At 43.1% G+C, this 20,583-nt stretch overlaps 1 protein-coding gene across 2 annotated transcripts; it reads left to right on the top strand.

Annotated features, from left to right (window-relative positions):
• Positions 1-3,264: 3,264 nt before the first annotated feature.
• On the top strand, positions 3,265-17,703 carry LOC129188675 (zinc finger protein 436-like). Of its 2 annotated transcripts, XM_054789550.1 has the most exons (3): positions 3,265-3,693; positions 4,609-4,635; positions 12,870-17,703. In XM_054789550.1, exons 1-3 carry the CDS (start codon positions 3,519-3,521, stop codon positions 15,158-15,160), a joined length of 2,493 nt encoding a protein of 830 aa, XP_054645525.1. In that variant the 5' UTR covers positions 3,265-3,518; the 3' UTR covers positions 15,161-17,703. The 2 variants fall into 2 exon arrangements, with proteins under 2 accessions (XP_054645525.1, XP_054645526.1); XM_054789551.1 differs by lacking the exon at positions 4,609-4,635 and having other exon boundaries at positions 12,870-17,701.
• Positions 17,704-20,583: the final 2,880 nt, after the last annotated feature.

Consider the following 20,583-nt stretch of genomic DNA (forward strand, 5'->3'; position numbering starts at 1 on the left):
TCTCTAACGTTGCATTTAATATTTGGGACCAGGGGCGGATCTAGCTTTTTTGAACGTGGGGGGGTGGCCGAGGCCGTAGGCTGAGGCGCTGGAAATGGAGCAGGGGTCTGTGGGCCCTCCCCCAGAATTTTTTTTTTTTAATTAGACCTCATTACCTGCAATCTGGTGATATCTGAGGCCAATTTTATGTCCTTAATTTCAAGAGTTTGTTGTTATTTTTATCCTTGGAATATTTTGTTTAAGCCAAAACATTCTATTTATAAAATTACCGGTACTTGGAGAAACCCATTTTAGCTCAATTTCCTGAAATATTTTCCAATTTGAAGCAGCTGTAAATTCCGAGGATTTGAGTATAATTTTATGTCACTGGGGATTGCTTTTCTGGTTAATTTTCATTGAGAATAGACAACAGTTTTCCTTATAGTGATGATGCCAGAACCTTTATTTTGCACCTCCACCTGAATAGCCATGTACAGCACACGTTCAATGTCCAATGTAAATTATCAGCCTGACTTTTGGTTCAGGAATAGCATGCGTCTCGGTTGCATTCTGGCATATGCGTCCACCACGCGCCCATAATTCAGACGCATGTCCCCATGGACATACATCAGAATCAGGCCATTGAGTCTGTCCTGGCCCATTGATGACCTCATGACACTTTTCACCTGCTTCAGCGCGAGTTGGCACACTCCACGCCTGCACTGGTCACAGGGATGATCAGCATCAGGAACAGGATCATATGTGTGTTGGGGTAAATCAGCCGATTTGCCTGAGCAAGAGCTTCAAGGGGGTGTCCGGTTTGGAAAGAATGTCAGCCTCCCACTTCTTTCTCCAGAGACTGACCTCTGTCTGCATTGTGTCTGGGGACGGTAGATCTGGCCCATACCGCTGCTGGAGATCAGCAACGTCTTGATCAGTCAGGTTGGCGACATTTGATGGAAGGAGCTTGAAGCCAGTCAGTGCCCTTCTGGTGCCATCACTGAAACAATCCTTCAACTGCTGCAGAAGGTCATCCATGAAGGGCACAAATACAGTGCGCCTGTAATAGACCTCTGGTGACTCCCCTGGCATGTTGTTGCCCCTGCTTTGTCGACCACATCGCCTCGGGATGCTCATCTGTGTTCCACCAATCTCAGCCATCTCTTCAGTTGCATGGAAGATCTTGGCGTACTCCACAGTTTCCTGCTGCCTCAACTCATCCAGAACATCATACACGGCCTTCACTTCTCCGTGGGCCCTAATTACATCCTCAGTGCTTCCCTGGATACACAGGCTCAGGCCCTTGGTGAAGGCGAATGACAACGTGTACCGGTTTAGACATACATGTACCTTCACTGGGACTGGGTGACTGGAATCCAGGATGGTTCATCATTTTATTAGCTTTTCTTGTTGCAAAAAAAATCGTGGGTGCTTCAAAACGGGTGGGACTCTAAATCCGCTCCTGGGGACTCATCAGATTATAGTTTAGCTGTGGTCCTGCGCGTTCTGTTTTACTAACCACCGTGGATTGTGGGAGTTGTGGTTTTCCCCGCCGTCGAGCGCATTTCACGTGGGAGCTTTGGAACTACTAGAGTAAATACTTGAAAGGCGGATGCGCTTCGCTTTAACAAATGTTTGTTTTCATGGCCTGTGGTCTGCGTTCTTCACTATCTACACTTTGGTTTTACACCTTCACACAGGCATAGCAATTACGTTCGTGTTATGATTTGAATTAGGGTAAAATATCACGTTGACACCAGTGCTCACATGCAACCTTTTTGATTTGACAAATAAACATTTGGCTCCAGCATACCCCCGCAACCCCAAAGAGGAGAAGCGGTATAGAAAATGGATGTATGGAGGGAAAAATGTCTTCTCACTGGAATAATGACATAAGGCTTTCCTCCACCCTGATTCTTTTTAATTGTATTTTTGGGGAAAAGTTGACAGGATGACAGGTTTGTCCCTTTATTAAATGTTTTGTATGTATGCCCTGTTTTTTATAAGACTGGGTTTTTAAAAAAAATGATTGCTAACAATATGTGTCAGTTATCATACGGTCAACAAACCAGTGGTCAAACGGAGGCTCCACGCGCTGGTGACTGTCTGCTGGAAGAATGAAACGTGCTTCCGGTAACATGGTTTATTTTTCTTTATTCTTTATCTATTATTTTACTTTATTATTTGAATTGCATTTATTCATCTCCTTTTGTGTGTGGTTTATTTGTTCCTAAAACACACACAGAACAATGAACAACTCCGTACCTGTCCTCCTAGGGGTTAGGGGTTAGGGTTATAACCCTAACCCCATAAGCACAGTGCGCTGATGGCCGGTGAGGCGTTCAAGCACAAGCTGTCTATTTCTGATCATCAGGGACAGACCTGTTCTTTTTAAAATGAAATACGGCTGCCAAAGAAAGTGAGAAGTGGCAGAACTCTGATAAAGAGGGCGAGAAACACGGTAGCGTCGATTACAAGAGGATTGTGACGGAATGGTTCTTAGTTAACACAGGTTGCAGGGGAAGGGATTAAGGTTTTAAGATTATTATTAGTAGTAGCATAAGTAGTCTCCTCATTATCTAAGTTAATATAACGTAAAATACTGTTTATGGCCCATGTTACATACTCTGGTACAGTAGGTGGCGGTATGCACCTTTTTAAGTCATGGTTGCAAACCGCCATTAAACTAAAAGAAGAAGAAGAAGAAGAAGGGATTAAGGGAAACACATAACGGAAAATGATTCTACCTACTGCTGAAGTTGAAGTGAACAAGCATGCAGCTCGAAGCAACCAGTCTTTAACGTCAACAACTCATCACCTTGTTCCTCAGCAAGTTCATGTATTCACCTCAATCCTCATTTAGATAGATTTCACATTGTTTTCTGCATCGACAACTATTCTCTATCAAATGTATTTTTGTTGATATTTTGGGTCTGGAACGAATGAATTATGTGATTTCTTATGGGGAAAATGGATTGAGTTTTTGTGTGTTACTGTTTTCATTTGACCTTTTGGAAGAAATTAATAATAAACACCTTGTAGTTTTGAGAACATTTATTTCGCAAAAGTTTAATTACATTGACAGTATAATAAAAAAAAATCTTATTCACAAATGCAAACGTTGACAAGGATGTCAGATTTGGTGATATCATTAAAAGGAAATATAATGGGAGTGAAACGATTATTATGCTAAGTAGTGATATTAGAAATGATATTTTGGGGGAGGAACGTCCGGAAGATGCAATGTGATGAATTGTGTTACTGCCGTAAATCGGCCACCGAGGACGGAAAAAGGAAGTTAGCAAGCCATTGTTGAGCAGAACGCCTGAGCGATGTCTGTTTATAAAGCTGATGTCGGTGCATTCATTGCTGTTTGTCTTTCATCCTCGACACATTTATAAGCTTAACGAAAGCCCACAAAGTAAGAACACCTCCGTGTCAAGTAGCTTAGCTTAGTTTATGTGACAACAGAGCTAGGCTGCTGCCTGTTAGCATCACACGGCTAGCAGACAGCTAACGTGATTTTTAATTGTGTGAAAATGTGCAAAATCCAAAAGCTGAAAACGTTGGTGAGGCAGCGACTAAATGCTGCAGTGGAAGAGATATTAGTTGTATTTGAAAGAACCATAGAAGAGTACGACGAGGAACTTTCCCGAACCAAAGAGGAGAACGAGCGACAACGCAAACTGCTGGACAATGTTCTCAAAAGCCAAGGTGGGTCTTTTCACACTCGACGTTGTTTCAGCTTTAAACAGCAGATAGCAAAGCAGAACAGCGTGTTTACACAAAGCCCGTGCTGAAAACCATGTAATTCCTCGTGTATTAGTATTACTGTGTCATAGTGGTCTTGTGTAGGCTGCTGAAGGAGGAGAGGGACACCATCACACAATCGCATCACTAAAACGTCCTTGGATGGGACCAGTATGGAATTTAATCCAAGCAAAATACAACTTTCAGGCCAAATTAAAGGGGCCCTGAGGTGATTCGTCATTAAAAATATTATATATAGTTTGTAATTATGTTCTATATTGTTCCATTTTTGAAAGTGAACAGTAAATGAGCAAAAATGACATTTCTAGTTCATGGTGCTATATGGGGCAAAAATCCAAATCACAATGAATTGAACCACTAACCTTGATTTCGGTTAATGTACTGTAAGATTATCCCACTCAAAACTCTTTTTTCTGTAAATATTTGTATCGTTTTGAAACAAGTGAAAGTAAGGTTGTAAGGTTATTTATTGGAACAACACAACTGAAAACACACAACTAGAATGAAAAAAATCACATTAGATTTTCCTAAAAAGGAGAGTTAAAAACGAAATGACCAACATGGCAATTTTATGTTGATTAGAAAGCGTTAAACTGAAATGTCGGTTTGGGACCGTCGCGTTTCACCCGCGCATGTAAGCACTGTGGAACACATACTCAACAATGGCCGCGCAGGGATACGACGGGGAAGAAAGTAACGCTGAGCAATTGTGAGGTCTGATTTTTTTGGAGGAGGCATCGTTGTGATGCAAATGCATTACTCTTTTGAATGCATACTGTTATGTGAAGCACAACTCTTCACTTAAGTGGTCCCACCAACTAACCAGAACTACTTTCCTCATCTCCGAAATGCGACCAGAACACGGCTCACGTGACGAAGTGGGGGGTAAGTCACCATTGTCGCACTACACTGCTGATGGGGATGTCATACAACTTGATCCCAACTATCCCTTTAATGAGTGTAAAATGGTCTTTATAGCCTCTTTTATTTGTACTGTATATGTGGCCTCACGCTCATGATAAATGTTCACCATAAGCCCCCCCCTGAACATATGGCTGTGAAAATATGTTTATATAACACATGTAATGCTTTGCAGCCTTGTCGCTATCGTGGAATAGTGTTGAGAAGACATTATGTAAACAAGACATTGCTTACTCTCTTGTGCCAACTTTGACGTAGTACAGTGCCTATCATAAATATTCACCCCCTTTGATGGTTTACCCTTTTATTGCTTTCATAAATCAGTCATGGTCAATAAATTTTAGCTTTTTTAACAGAAAAAATATTGGAAAAAACTCTTTAATTTCAAAGTGAAAACAGATTTTTATAAAGTAATGTTAATGAAAGAAAATTATATAAATGAAAATAATTGTTTGCATAATGATTCACCCCCTTCAAGTCAGTATTTAGTAGATGCACCTTTGGCTGCAATCACAGCAGTGAGTCTGTGTGGATGGTCTCAATCAGTATTGCACATCTGCCCACTGCAGTTTTGCTCCATTCTTCTTTGCAAAACTGCTCAAGCTCTGTCAGGTTGTGCGGGTATCGGGCATGAACAGCCCTTTTCAAATCCAGCCACAAATTCTCTATGGGATTGAGGTCTGGGCTTTGACTCGGCCACTCCAGAACATTTACCTGGTTCTTTTTAACCATTCCTGTGTAGCTTTTGCAGTATGTTTTGGATCATTGTCTTGCTGGAAAATAAGTCTTCTCCCAAGACGTAGTTCTCTTGCAGAATGAAAAAGATTGTCCCCCCAGGATTTCAGTGTATTTTGCAGCATTCATTCTACCCTCTATCTTTACAAGCCTTCCAGGTCCAGTTGCTGAGAAACATCCCCACAGCATGATGCTGCCACCACCATGCTTCACAGTGGGGATGGTGTGTTTTTGGTGATGTGCAGTGTTTGGTTTCCGCCAAACATGACGTCTTGTCTGATGGCCAAAAAGCTCAATTTTGGTCTCATCAGACCAAAGAATCTTCTTCCACTTCACCATGGAGTCTTCCACGTGCCTTTATTATGACTTTTCTTCAACAGTGGCTTTCTCATTGCCACTCTCCCATAAAGCTTTGACTTTGAAGTGACTTTGAAGAACCCGGGCAGCAGTTGCTCCATGCATCTCAGCAGCTGAAGCTTGGAACTCCTTCAGAGTAGTTGTAGGGGTCTTGGTGGCTTCTCTCACTAGTCTCCTACTTGCACGGTCACTCAGTCTACGAGGGCGGCCTGATCTAGGCAGATTCACACAGGAGCCATATTCCTTCCATTTCTTAACAATTGATTTCACTGAACTCCGAGGGATTCAAGATTCAAGAGTTTTATTGTCATATGCACAGTAAAACAGGTGGTTCTGCTATGCAATGAAATTCTTATTCTGTTGATTCTCCCAAAAAAGAAAGAAAGAAAAACAGAAGAAAAAGAATAAGAACATCAGAAACATAAATACCAATAAATTAAGCAACAACAACAGAAGAGACATTAATACAGATAAATAATACAGATAAATAAATAAATAAACAAATAAATAAAGTGCTATGAGTGTGTGCGTGTGTTGCGTGCGGCGTGTGTGATTGCTTCGTTGAGAAGCCTGATGGCCTGTGGGTAAAAGCTGTTCGCCAGCCTTGTGGTCCTGGACTTCAAACTCCTGTAGCGTCTGCCTGACGGTAGGAGTGTGAATAATGAGTGTTGTGGATGTGTGCTGTCCTTGATGAGGTTGTGTGTTCTTCGTAGGACTCTAGTTTTATAAATGTCTTACAGTGAGGGGAGGGCTGCCCCAACAATGTTCTGTAAGGTCTTGATCACCCGCTGGAGTGCCTTCCTATCACGTGTTGTACAGTTACCGTACCAAACAGTGATGGAGGCGGTAAGGACCCTTTCCATAGTGCATCTGTAGAAGCAACTCAGGATTGTGGTGGACATGCCAAATTTCCTCAGTCTTCTCAGGAAGTACAGTCTCCTTTGGGACTTCTTCATGATTTGTTGGGTGTTGTGAGACCAGGTGAGGTCCTCGCTGATGTGTGTGCCAAGGAACTTAAAGGTTTTCACCCTCTCCACCTCAGTCTCATCAATAAACAGGGGTCTATGCGGCTCCTTTTCCCTTGTTCTTGGGTCAATGATCATTTCTTTAGTCTTATCTGTATTGAGAAGGAGATTGTTATCACGACACCAAGCTATGAGGTCCGCCACCTCTCTTCTGTATGATGTTTCAACACCACCAGTGATCAGGCCGATGGCTGGTGTTGTTCTGGGAGGCCACGCAATCATAGGTGAAGAGCGTGTAGAGGAGCGGACTCAGCACACACCCCTGTGGGGTCCCAGTGCTCACAATTCTTGAGCTGGATGTGCGATTGTGGACTCTGACTGACTGGGGCCTGCCTGTGAGAAAGTTAGGATGGCAGTGTTGACTGCATCATCAGTGGACTGGTTCTGGCGATATGCAAACTCTAGAGGGTCCACAGTGGCCGGGATGTTCTTTTTGATATGGGGTCATGACTCTTCTTTCAAAGCACTTCATTACAATAGGAGTGAGTGCTATAGGGCGATAGTCATTCAAGCAGGTCACGTTGCTCTTCTTGGGTACGGGCACTATGGTGGTGGACTTAAAGCAGGTCGGTACAGATGCTTGTGCAAGCGACAGGTTAAATATGTCAGCAAGCACATCAGCTACTTGCTTGCTGCTGTAACAGGTGAATTTCCCTGCTGTGGGATTAATAAAGTACTACTACTACTACTACTACTACTAGAAGCATATTCATCCAAATCAACAGTACAATCTTCCCTCCCCGCTGCAGTTCTAAATACATCCCAGTTTGTGCAGCCAAAGCAGTCCTGAAGTACTTGATCAGTTTTGTCATTCCACACTTTAACTGCTGTACTTACAGAGGGAGCTTGCTTTAGGAGTTGTCTGTAGGTTGGATAAAGGAATATGGAGATGTGGTCGGCCTTTCCAAAGTGGGGTCTTGGAACAGCCTTCAAGTTACAGATGTTCAGTGCCTTGGAAATGTTTTTGTAACCATCCCCTGAATTGTACTTCTCAATAACCCTTTCCCTGAGTTGCTTAGAGTGTTCTTCTGTCTTCATGGTGTAATGGTAGCCAGGAATACTGATCAACCACTCTCTGGACCCTTCAGATACAGGTGTTTTACAACTCAGTCACTTGAAACACACCCACACCACTCAGGTGATCTTCATTTCACTAATTGTGAGACTATTGGCAACAATTTGATGGAACTCTATTGAATTAGATTATTAAATTAAAAAGGGGGTGAATAATTATGCAAACAATTATTTTCATTTATATAATTTTCTTTCATTAACATTACTTTATAGAAATCTGTTTTCACTTTGACATTAAAGAGTTTTTTTTTCCAATATTTTTTTTTTATTAAAAAAGATAAATTTTACTGACCATGATTGATTTATGAAAGCAACAAAAGGGTAAACCATCAAAGGGGGTGAATATTTATGATAGGCACTGTACTACGTCAAAGTTGGAACAAGAGAGTAAGCAATGTCTTAGGGGGTGAATACTTATGATAGGCACTGTAGTTTTTCTTTGTTGGCGTGTTTCTTTTTCCTGTGCACCGGCAGAATATCCTTTTACAAAAGGCGTTTATAGCATAATTTCAAGCCAAATGCTTCTTGTAAAGGTGTTTGTTCATAGCAGTTATCAGTGAAATGGTCACTGCAAAGAACAGAACTCGAAGTGGGCGTCCATCTATCTCTTTCTCGACACTTGCTTGATCCATTGTTGTCGTAAAGCTTCCTCTTTTGGAAAAGAAAAACTTACAGTATCACTGGGATACTATGAACATCCAGCAGCAATACGACATTTTGTCATGACTACTATTTGGATGAAAAATATACTGAACCAAGTCCACCATCAACCTGGAGAAGCGTTTGTTTACTCTGCTTTAGCTGAGAGGTGCCACCCCGATGACGTCACTTCTGGAAATGAGGCTGAGCTGAAAGCTACGTCCTCATGGCTGGCGCCATCAACTATAAATATCATTTTTGCTCATGGCTTTCAAAAATGGAACAATGGAGAACATAATTACATCCAATATTTAAGCAAAGTTGATCTGTCATGTCAGGGACCCTTTAAAGGACCTTTAGGAAGAATTCAAGCTCCTCCGGAGAGGATGAGCTGGATGGAGTCACCAGGCTGCCAGAGCCCAAGTCCCAAAAAAAGCACACAGTCCAATAAGGCAAAATGAGACGTAGAGCCCAGTCAAGTAGGGTCTAGCAGTTTATTACAAAGAAAAGGGTGAGTTATCCAGCAAAAACAAGTAAATCCCATAAACCTCCATTAGCATCATCGATCCCTTCCTCAAAGCCAAACATACTCTAACCCAGTCCAGTTTTCCCATAAGAGATCATGCCAGTCAGTTCATCCCTTCTAGACGGTCAAAAACATAAACACAAAACACTTGTACACTTGAGTTGTACAATGATATTTTTATATGCATAAAACAGTTGGAAATGTATCTAAATGATGAAAGAAAGGGACAAATGAGCATTTAAGTTGACTTTTACCTTCACTGAAGACATGATAGTCGACAAAGACGGTGATGACGAGCAGTGCTTCGCTCTGAGATATTTCGTGACCTCACTCGTGTTTCTCACCATCTTCTGAAAATGCTGCCACTTGCAACTGTCTTTGCTTCCATGGTGGCTTTTTTTTTCCAGCCGTGATCAATAAGAAAAGCAGAGGCTTGTGGTTGAGCTGTTAGTTAGCAAAGAACTACACAGTCAAGCGCTGATGACATCATAGATGGGCCACGGAACTGGGGAACAATGACTTCCCATTCCATGCTAACAAGCTAACAGGGACGTTTGGTGATAAGAATACACTGTGAACACATTTGGGCTCATGCAGTGTATTAATAACACGACAGGTCTTGCGCCGTATTGTATGCTAATTGGAAAATGCACGACCGAGGCAACATTTATGCCTGAATTTTACTTGTAAACTGAGAAAGACATAGCTGGTGCGTATGCTAACGGAGGTTCCGCTGTAACTGATTTGCCCTCACGGGACATAAATGTTTACACTTGTTATAATGGGCATGGCTAGACAGGTAGCCACCCAAACTAAGGTGGTGCCTTGCTTAGCGTAATTAGTCCGTTCCAGTAGGTCTGACTGAAACCAAAACTCAAACCCAAGATAAAGCAGATAATGTAAATCCAAGTCATTTGCTCCAGACACCCAAAAATGATGCAAAAATAAATACAAATTCCAAATGAATGGACAAGTGAACATTTAACATGACTTGTAGCTGTTTTTGCAAAGAGGGTGGGGGATAAGAGGAGATGATACGTTTTGGAAGCAGCCTCTGCTTGCTTTAACTTCGTCAACAGACTCACTCGTTGAGGCGTTTTCCGTGTTAGAGCCAGCAGCCTCGCACTGACAACAAGTTAGTCCGGCTAGCTCCCGTGAGCCGTTGATCCACAACAGCAACAACTTTTGAACACCTTCCATGGTTTGTGCTCTGTGTTTAGTCAACACTGTCACTCCCTTGGCAATGTTAGCTCACTTGATTATGTTGTTATTCTTTATTGTTGATGAGCACTTCCACTACATCCTGCCCAGCTAACACTAACCAAGCGGGCAAACGCAAGACAAGACTTTGGATGTTAAATGAAAAAGGTGCTAACTGGGGCACCACTGTACGCATTTTGTAGAGATGGGGTGGAGCCTCATGAAGCTTTGAGGCTTTCTTTCAAATTGTATGGGAACAGATTGGTTATGGTTGACTTTATTTGGAACATGCATAACGTTGACATTGACACTGGTTATTGTTTACTGTATTTCCAACATCCACAACGTTTACAGAGATTTGGGAGCTTTGGTGCTTCAGTGAAAAGCAACATTAGCGACATCTGGTGGAAGAGTGAAGTCAAAGCAAGGAGTGAAGCACAGGTCGCCATTACTGCCCAGTACTGTCATGACAAGGTGGTTATTGTAAAACAAGTTAGCGCCAAAATAACCCGGCCAAGCAACGACAGCCATCAGTCCATTTAAATACGCGCGTGACTATAACGCGTGCGTAATCAGTCACGTGACGTGCATGAACGACACGTGCTCCAAAGCAGGTGATTCAGGAAGTGTGACACGAGCTTTGAGGCTTCCGTTCATTTCACTACCTGGAATGTTTTGCCAACACGCCCCTACCATTACACCTTGAGCGTAAAAGTCCACAATTTGGCCCTATTTTTGGTTCATACAGCTTTTGTAGTCCATTACGTAATCTATTTTCTGATTGGTTGTCTTCAGCCTGCCTGGTTTACAACCATATTTACACACCTGTTTTGTGATTTGGCCCACCAGGACGTGAAGCCCCCATTTCACCATCCGTGGTGCAGTACGCCACCTGCTGTACAAAAGTGGTACTGGCTGAGTTACCAGCGGTTACCTGAGCTCATAATCCCAACATCCTGGAATCAAAGAATTATGAAATAATATGTAAGAAGAAGGTTATAACAGCGATATTTATAAAATCAAGTTTGTCTTGTCCTAAAAAAGCACATTATGGTCATGTTACGGAATCAGTCGAATTTACACTTTACTGACCTGATACAGACCAATTCCAGCTTTAATGAGTCAAACATCTATTTCTTATTTATTGCACCTTTAGCATTATTATTCATTGACAAGGTCTTGTGCTTTTTTCAAAACCTCCCTTCCCCAAAATGTCACAGCGACTTACATTGGAATAGAGCTGCAACGATGAAATTAATACATTTGATTGGATGATTCCTTTCATGAGTCTAATAAAATCCAGGAGGGACCTCAAATGAAAATACAGGGCAAGTGTTTCTCTACTGCTGCAATCCAGGATCATTTTCTAACAGAATTGGCCAATAAAAATACTGTTAAATGTGGAGTCTTGTGGAAACGGACACAATGTGAATGAACTGCTGTCGCCATGAGAAGGGAAATAAATGAGGGAGACTAAAAAGCGATTTATTGCAAATAATCATTCTTGTTCATGCTTGATGGCAGTGTTTCCAGGAGGCTAGTGGCAATGTTGCTCCAGGTGCTGAAGATGGCTTCACTGTCTAGAACTCATGTCTATTTTTGTAAATCCATCTCCAAATGTTCTCCATTGGGTTTAGATGAGGGGGACATGCAGGACGGTCCAAAAGAGTGAGCTTATTCCTCTTTGTGAAGTGCAGCGTTGTCCTGTTGAAAAAGCTAAGTCATTACCACACAGACCAGGGCCTTCAACCACATAGCCGCTGCCGTTTGACGGCCCTGCATGACCCGAAGCTCCATTGTTCCATTGAAGGATCATGATGGTAGAAACCATCTTAGGTGGGATCTCTTTGTCATGCCAGTAACGTTGGAAGCCATCAGGACCGTCAAGGGAGAATAAAACTTTCTTCCACCTTTCAATCTCCCATGTTTGGTGCTCTCCTGCTAATTCCAAACCTTGAAGGAGACCAGGCCTTTGAAGATGTTGCTTCTTCTCTGGACTCGAGTCTGCACTTGGCACCAGTAACAGCCTTCATTTGGGCCAAGGATGGTCCCGTGTCTTGACGGACAGCCAATGGGATCCCTCATTTTGTGGGTCTACCACTTGACTTTTTTGTTCCATGAGCCTCAGGATGTTTTTCAGAAGTGACTGTCTTACTGCGTCCCACCTCAGCAGCAATGGCGCGCTGCGAGAGAGAGGCCTCACTTACGCAGCTCAACAATCAAAGAGAGAAAGCATTTTTGCCTTTGCCATCAAGAGATGATGACAGTGTGAATACATGACACTAAATCACATTCAATTACCAACTTTGTCTTTTAAAGGCTGTGATCTTCAACTTTTCATCAACAGCCGATTTCAATTGAATGCTTCTCTGTAATAAATTGCTTTTCTGTGTCACTCCCATTTCTTCTTTTTGATTTTTGAATCTCTACTTAGAACCTCCTTCAGGTCCACCAGTGGAAATAAAATTAATACTTGTGTGATTGGCATCCACTGTGGACGCAAAATAAAATTGTTATTTATGGTGAAAGCGTATTACAATGAAGCCTTCTCATTTAATCACATTTCCTTTGAGTGTAGTGCATTTCTCTTGGAGATTAATAAAGTATCTTTCTCTCTCTCTCTCTCTCTTGTTGTCCTGCAGACATCCAGCAGGTGTCGGTGGAGAAGCCCCCCCACATTAAAGAAGAAGAGGAGGAAGTGCGGGAGGCTGATGTCACCAAGTTCGCATTGACTGGGGTATCTGTGAAGAATGAAGAGGAGGAAGCTCAGTCCTCACAGCTTCAGGGCAACAGAGGGGTGGAGCCTCCAACTGGACACGTGACAGCAGAAGCTGGAGGATCACAAACACATGACAGTCTCGCCACTAAAGAACCCTTGGAGAGTAACAAGGACTCTAAAGGCGATGCGAACAAACAGGTGAAGTGCTGTGAATGTGGGAAAACATTCAGTCATAAGGGTCATTTGACAGTACACATGAGAACGCACACCGGAGAGAAACCTTTCTCATGCTCCGTTTGCACCAAAAAATTTAGCAGGAAGTCAGACATGAAGTTACACATGGCGACACACACCAGCGAGCATCCCTTTAAATGTTCCATCTGCGCTAAAAGCTTCCCGGTCCAGAAATATTTGAGCATACACGCGAGACGACACGTTGCAGAGAAACCTTCAGCTTCCTCGCTTTGTGCTAAAATATTTGCCACAAAAGCAGAGATGGAAAGCTACATGACAACAGAAGCAGACAGAGGCTCGCAGGGCGGCGGCAACTTGGCCCCGCTGTCAGACGTGGACGACATCGTGTCACGCTCTTCTGAGACGGACCACAGCGACAAAGAACCTCCAAAGGACTCTGAAGGCGAGACGGGCCGCAAACGCTTTACGTGCTCCCAGTGTGGGAAGACATTTGTCCGCAAGGGCGGTTTGACTCGTCACCTGAGGACACACACTGGGGAGAAACCTTTCAGCTGTTCCGTTTGCGCCAAAAGATTTCCTACCAGGTCAAACATGAAGGTTCACATGGCATTACACACCAACGAGAAACCTTTTAAATGTTTAATTTGTGCTAAAAGATTCCCATTGAGGATCTATCTGGTGAAACACATGATAAGACACTCCACAGAGAAACCTTTTCATTGCCCATTTTGCGCTAAAAGGTTTGCTACAAAAGCAGAAATGGAAAGACACGTGGCGATCCACACTGGGGACAGACCCTTTACGTGTTCGGTGTGTTCCAAAGGGTTCTTAAACAAGGGAGACATGGTCGTCCACATGAGGAGACACACTGGGGAGAAACCTTTCAACTGCAACTTGTGTGACAAAAGCTTCATTAGTAAGGGCCTGCTTAAAAGACACAAGTGCACTGGGGACATCCAGCAGGTGTTGGTGGGAAGCGAAGATGAGGCTTTCTCTGAGCAGCAGGTGTGGAGCTCCAGTGTGAGGCTGCAGGAGCCACAGCGCCCCCAAATTAAAGAAGAGGAAGTGTGGGAGCAGCTTGAAGGGCTGGAGGAGGCTGACGTCTCCAAGTTCACATTGACTGGTGTGCCTGTGAAGAATGAAGAGGAGGAAGCTCAGTCCTCACGGCTTCAGGACAACAGAGGGGCGGAGCCTCCAACTGGACACGTGACAGCAGAAGCTGGTGGAGGATCACAAACAACGAGCAACTTTGCTCCACTGTCAGATGCGGACAACACGCTGTCTCGCTCTCCTGAGACCGATCCCAGCGACAACGCCAAACACCCTTTGGCAAGCAAGAAGGACTCCAGAGGTGATATAGGACATCACGCTGACAGCGAGCGGGTGGAATGTTCCGAATGTGAGAGAACGTTTGTCCACAAAGGGGATCTGAAAAGACACATGAGAACGCACACTGGAGAGAAACCCTTTGCTTGCACAGTTTGTTCTAAAAGATTTGCCAGAAAGTCAGACATGAAGATACACGTGGTCACTCACATGGAAGAGAAACCCTTCAACTGTTCGACTTGTTCCAAAAGATTCCCTTCGGAGAAATCCCTGATGACGCACATGAGACGACACACCGCAGGGAAACACTTCGCTTGCTCCTTTTGTGCCAAACGATTCATTACCAAAACAGAATTGGAAACCCACAGAAGAACACACACCGGGGAGAAACCATTTTCTTGTTCAGTGTGCGCTAAGAGGTTCTCTCTAAAGGGAGACATGGTGAGACACATGCGAACACACACTGGGGAGAAACGTTTTCCCTGCTCCGTGTGCATGAAGAACTTCTCCCGGAAGGAGGACATGAGGATACACATGAGAACGCACACCGGAGAGAAACCGTTCAGTTGCAATGTGTGTGATAAAAGATTTGCTTACCGGAAGCAGGTTAAGAAACACAAGTGTATTGGTGACGCCACCGCAGTAAACCACGCCGCAGGACTGTCTGGCTTTCAGACGACTTCATCCACATGATGGATGCTTCATTGTCAGCCACCATGGATGATTATCCAATCACGTCAATGAACATTTCATTTCAAGTCCAAACTTTTTCCAGCTAAGGCAGGTTTACACATGAAAGATGCCAACATGCTAAGCTAGCTGAACAAAACATCCGCATCTCAGCTTTGTGGTATAGCTGACAAAGCTAAATAGTATTTTATATCTTACATAATCAACTAATTTCATTTTGTACAATATGCACTTTGGACACCAGTCATTGTTCATAAAATTCAGCTTATCTCTGAGTGTGTTTAACTTGTTGTGGAAAGAAAGTAAGATAATTAAACATGTTGCCATGTGAGTTCTGCTCCAACTTTTCTTCTTTGGGATTGGTATAAAGGAAGTTGGAAGTTGTAAAAAGTGCAAGGACAAGGAAGCATGAAAACACAGGTCTATTTTTGGCAAAATAATCGTCATTAACAGATGATGATATTGGAAGTACGAGCACCAACTACAGTGGAGAGACGGAGAAACGCGTTATGGATGTTTACACTTTCATCCCTGACAAACTGGATGAAAAACAGATGAAACAGAGTCCTTGCCTCAACCTCGACAAGTGAATGTGCTTGGTTGCTTTGGGATACAGGAGAAAAAAAGGCCTCTTCTAGTTTTAGTCTGCACTCAAGCAGCAGCATTTGGGAGCAGCTGACGGGTCTTCATGGAGCAGCAATGAATCAAGCGTATTGTCACATCAAATTTGCAGTACATTGAAGTCTGTTGAATTTTGTTTTTGTTTGTTTGTCGACAGTGGCGGACTAGGACAAAAATTTGGCCCTGGACCTTGTGGTCAGAAAGGCTCACTACAGTCCACACACAGTACTCGTTATTGTCATTACACCTTCAAATTCACTCAAATAGCTCATTGCATGGTCACTCGAATAGCAGGCCTTCTTGGCACAAACTCACATAGCACAATCGAGTTGTGCAACACTTAAATATGACAGGAAAAAAACTGGAAGAAGCAGACACACAAAAGGTGTGTTCTCGTAACTCTCTCACACAAACTTAACTTTCACTTTCTAGAGGGGTGTGGCCTTGTGGATGTAGAGTCCAGCACTGTAACCAAATATATTGCTCTTATTTTTCCATACAATGCAAACACCTTTTCAATTGTGTGATCATTGACGACCTGTCAGATAGCAACACAGTCCAAAGAGGAGGGAAGAGAGGCTACAGAGGAGAAATGGCTTTTACACCACCATCATGGTGGCGTAATCACTTCAGTTATTAAGGTTGCCTGATGGGAAACATGGTGACGTCACTCGTAGGGGGTATCCTGACTCAACCAACCCAGGCTTTGTGCTCAAGATACGGCTCAACAAAACCTAAATTATCCAGAAGTAACAGAATTAAACGGTACTTCAACGCTGGTTATCAACTTACTGGGTCAAGTCCGGTTCTCTGCTTTGTGCTAGTGCGCGTTCACGTAAAAGGGGGCGTTTGATGTCATATTATTTTACTTTAGCAGGGGTGGGCAAACTACAGCCTGGGGGCCACATGCGGCCCGCCAAGCATTTGAATCTGGCCCGCCAGTTGCTTCCAAAGTAATTAAACCTTTAACATACAGTACAAGCTGGCAACATGACTTGCTAGTAGTCAGAGTTAATCTGAGACAACCTATTGATGGTTGAAGTAGCTTTTCACATGCAGCGATCCAGACAACTACCTCACCCACAGTGCCAAGCAAACACAAGTAAAGAAATTGTGTCACACAACTTAACCTACCCACTGCACTGTCTGGGAAGTAAAAACGGAGGGACATTCACATGCTCTTTAACAGTCAATGTTTTAGCATTCATAGTTCATATTGTATATCACATCCTTTATTCAAGAACATTCCGGGTGTCTTATTCAGTAAAAAAAAAAACTATAAAATGTAATTTTATTATTTGATATGGTTTGATATTTAAAGCGCTCCTGAAAAAAAGGGACACAAGCACATATGTATATAACAGATTGTATGACACTACAGTATACTGTAAGTTCAACTGGACTTACATTATAATTATATAATTATAAGCAGAAAATAGAGTGCATGTGTCAAATATATAGTCTGGCCCCCCGGCCAATTTTGTTAACTCAGTGCGGCCATGAGTCAAAAAGTTTGCCCACCCCTGGGTTAGAGTCAGTGATGAGCATGCAAGTCTACTACTAAAGACTCACTCGCCCTGTACATACAACACTGATCCCTTCATTCACCGCCATTTTAAAGTCAAAGCATTCATTATACTCATTATGTAGAACAAATAAGTACTAGGTCAACTGCGTTGCATCAGTGTTCTCGAGGCTTGCTGTACCTCGTGATGACCACTGGGTGGCAGCGTTGACATGTTTTGTGGCAACTTTTTCCTTTTTGCTAAAATAAGGACGTGTTTTCTTGCAGTTGATTGATGCCTCACATTGCTTATCCCTCCAGCAAATGTAATATAAAAGTATTCAAGTATTCATTGAGTATTCAACAAGGACTGATGTGACCAATTCATCTGCTAACGTTGGCGTAATTAATACAGACCTGATGAAAATCTTAAGACCAGTTGAAAAATTGCTAGAATTAGCATTTTGCACATTTGGATCTTAATGAGGTTTTAAGAAGAGCTACAATACGCAAAAACAAGAAGGGAGAGTGAGACAAAAAACATTTGGAACTTGTCATTTAAACAAAAAATCTGAAATAGGCTGTTTATCAGCTGATCAAAAGTTTAAGACCACAGGCTATAAAAGCCCAAATGTGCTCCAAATGTTGATGTAGTGTCATCATTCCCACTGTCATGCCCTCCTGATGGTAAAGCTAAGAAGCTTTCTCTTTTTCAACGTGGTGGGATTGTGGAGCTGCATAAGCAAGGCCTCTCGCAGCGTGCCATGGCTGCTGAGGTTGGGAGCAGGAAATCAGTCATTCTAAGTTTTGGAAAGATCCTGAGCATTATGGAACAAAAAAGTCAAGTGGTAGACCCAAAAACATCACACCTGCGCTGAGCCGGAGGATCCCATTGGCTGTCCATCCAGACACAGGGCGGTCTTCCACCCAGATGAAGGTCCTTACTGGTGCCAACTGCAGCGCAATAACCATCAGACGCCATCTGCGGGAAAAGGCTTTCAAAAACAAAAAAGGAATTCAAAGGCCTCGTCTCCTTCAACGCCACAAAAGTGCTCGTTTAGACTTTGCCAGGGAGCATCAAACATGGGACATTGAAAGGTGGAAAAATTATTCTCTGATGAGATAAAATGTAACCTTGACGGTCCAGATAGCTTCCAACGTTACTGGCATGACAAGGAGATCCCACCTGAGATGTTTTCTACCCGGCACAGTGGAGGGGGAGCCATCATGATCTGGGGTGCTTTTTCATTCAGTGGAACACCGGAGCTTCAGGTGGTGCGGGGTCGTCAAACGGATGCAGATGTTGGGGCGGACATCCCTCATGACCGAGGGCCCTCGTCTGTGTGGTACCAGCTGGGTTCTTCAACAGGACAACGCTGCAGTTCACAATGCTGGCTTGACCAAGGACTTCTTCAGGGAGAATAACATCACTCTTTTGGACCATCCTGCATGTTCCCCTCATTTAAATATCATAGAGAACATTTGGGGATGGATGGCAAGTGAAGTTTCTAAAAATGGCCATCAGTTCCAGACAGTCACCACTTGGAGCAATGTTCCCACTAGCCTTCTGGAAACACTCGCATCATGCATGCCCAAAGCCATCTTGGAAGTGATGAACAAGAACGGTGGAGCTCCTCATTACTGAGTCCTACTGACAACATTTTTGGTTCTGCTTTGGAGACTTTTTGGTTCTTTTTTGAGCGATGGTCTTAAACTTTTGATCAGCTGATAAACAAACTACAGTCAAACCTGTCTATAGCGGCCACTAGAGGGAGTCTGCAAAAGTGGCCGCTATAGACAGGTGGCCTCTATAGACAGGTTGGCGTCCAGTTTGAATGTTGACCAGTAGAGGGAAAAAAAAGGGAGAAAAAAATAATAATGTTGACCAGTAGAGGGCACTGTGGGACTGCGGATAAAAGTTGTACAGCACTACTAGGCTTGTTATTATCCACGACCCACAGAACACAGCTGTGCTAGTAATGTCTTACGCTTGTTTTTAATATGTTACATTTTATACGGCAGAGTGTCATTACAGCTTTAGTTCATCAGGAAGTGACGGGAAGTGACGGTGGCCGTCCCGAGCAGGAGAGCTAGGCTCAGTGCTAGCTGTGAGTTTGGAGAGAGTTGGGAAGTGTGCTTATGTTGGCGTGGATGTAAAGTCCTGCAGTGTTCTCCGCTGTTAATAAAGCCATTAAAGTGCATCGGCGACGTGAGTCTCTCCTTCCCCACAACAAGCGGCATTACAGTATTGACACACATTGTGCACATTGTCTCACACCAGGAAATAAACGGTGTCACTTGTTACAGGCATTGCCTGGACAGCTATGTAGTGGGGCTTGTTTAACCTTTGGCTTGTGGGCAAGCAGGAAGGAGAGACGAGACGAGACGTGTGTGTGTGTGTGTGTTCTGTGTGCTCTCTGGTGGCCGCGTTCAATAAATAAAGTTGGCAGAAGCAACAGAAGTTTCCTTCTTTGCTTCGGAGCTGAATAACACTGACAAGTTAAGCAAACGGCAAAGAAGACGGCTTTTTTTGTGTAGAATACAGAAGATGAGGACTTTGATGGATTTGTGGATGAGGATGATCAAAAATAACGTGAGTACATTCTAAAATACTTCAATTAAGTACAACCGAACTCAGTTTTGCTCCCGCTGCTTTTTAAAAACATATGCTAGCATGGTTTTAGCGTGCAGGCAGTATTGTATTGTATTGTCGCTGGGAGCATGTCCTGTTCCCAGCCTACTTTGCGGTAATGTTTTGGTGCAAATGCTCTTAAAGTTACATGTTTGACCAGGAAATAGCAAGCTCAAAAGAAGACGGCTTTTTTATGTGAACAACTGACAGTTTGTGTGGATCTTGTGAATGATTGTGACTGAGCTAGGACTCAGTAATTAAAGTCTACACACGATGGCTTCATTGATTGAAAAACAAAACTTTTTCGTGCATGAAGCTTCTACTTGAGTCGGTAATTTGGCCGCTATATGCAGTCAGATATTGACCAAGGGAGACAAAATGGGTGGCCGCTGGCCGTGTTGGACAGGTGACTGCTATACACAGGGTCTATAACATGTAAATTTGTGGCGGGGGATTTTTCAGTGGCCGTTCTATAAAGGTGGCCGCTAAGACAGGTTTGACTGTATTTCAGTTTGTTTTCAATAAATGACTTTTTCAAAGTGCTTTTTGTCTCACCCCCCTTCTTGTTTTTGCATATTGTAGCTCTACTTAAAACCTCATTAAGATCCAAATGTGCAAAATGATCATTCTAGACATTTTTCAACAGGTCTTAAGATTTGGATCAGGAGT

Source organism: Dunckerocampus dactyliophorus, chromosome 10, assembly GCF_027744805.1.
Source record: "Dunckerocampus dactyliophorus isolate RoL2022-P2 chromosome 10, RoL_Ddac_1.1, whole genome shotgun sequence".
In the NCBI taxonomy this organism is placed as follows: domain Eukaryota; kingdom Metazoa; phylum Chordata; class Actinopteri; order Syngnathiformes; family Syngnathidae; genus Dunckerocampus; species Dunckerocampus dactyliophorus.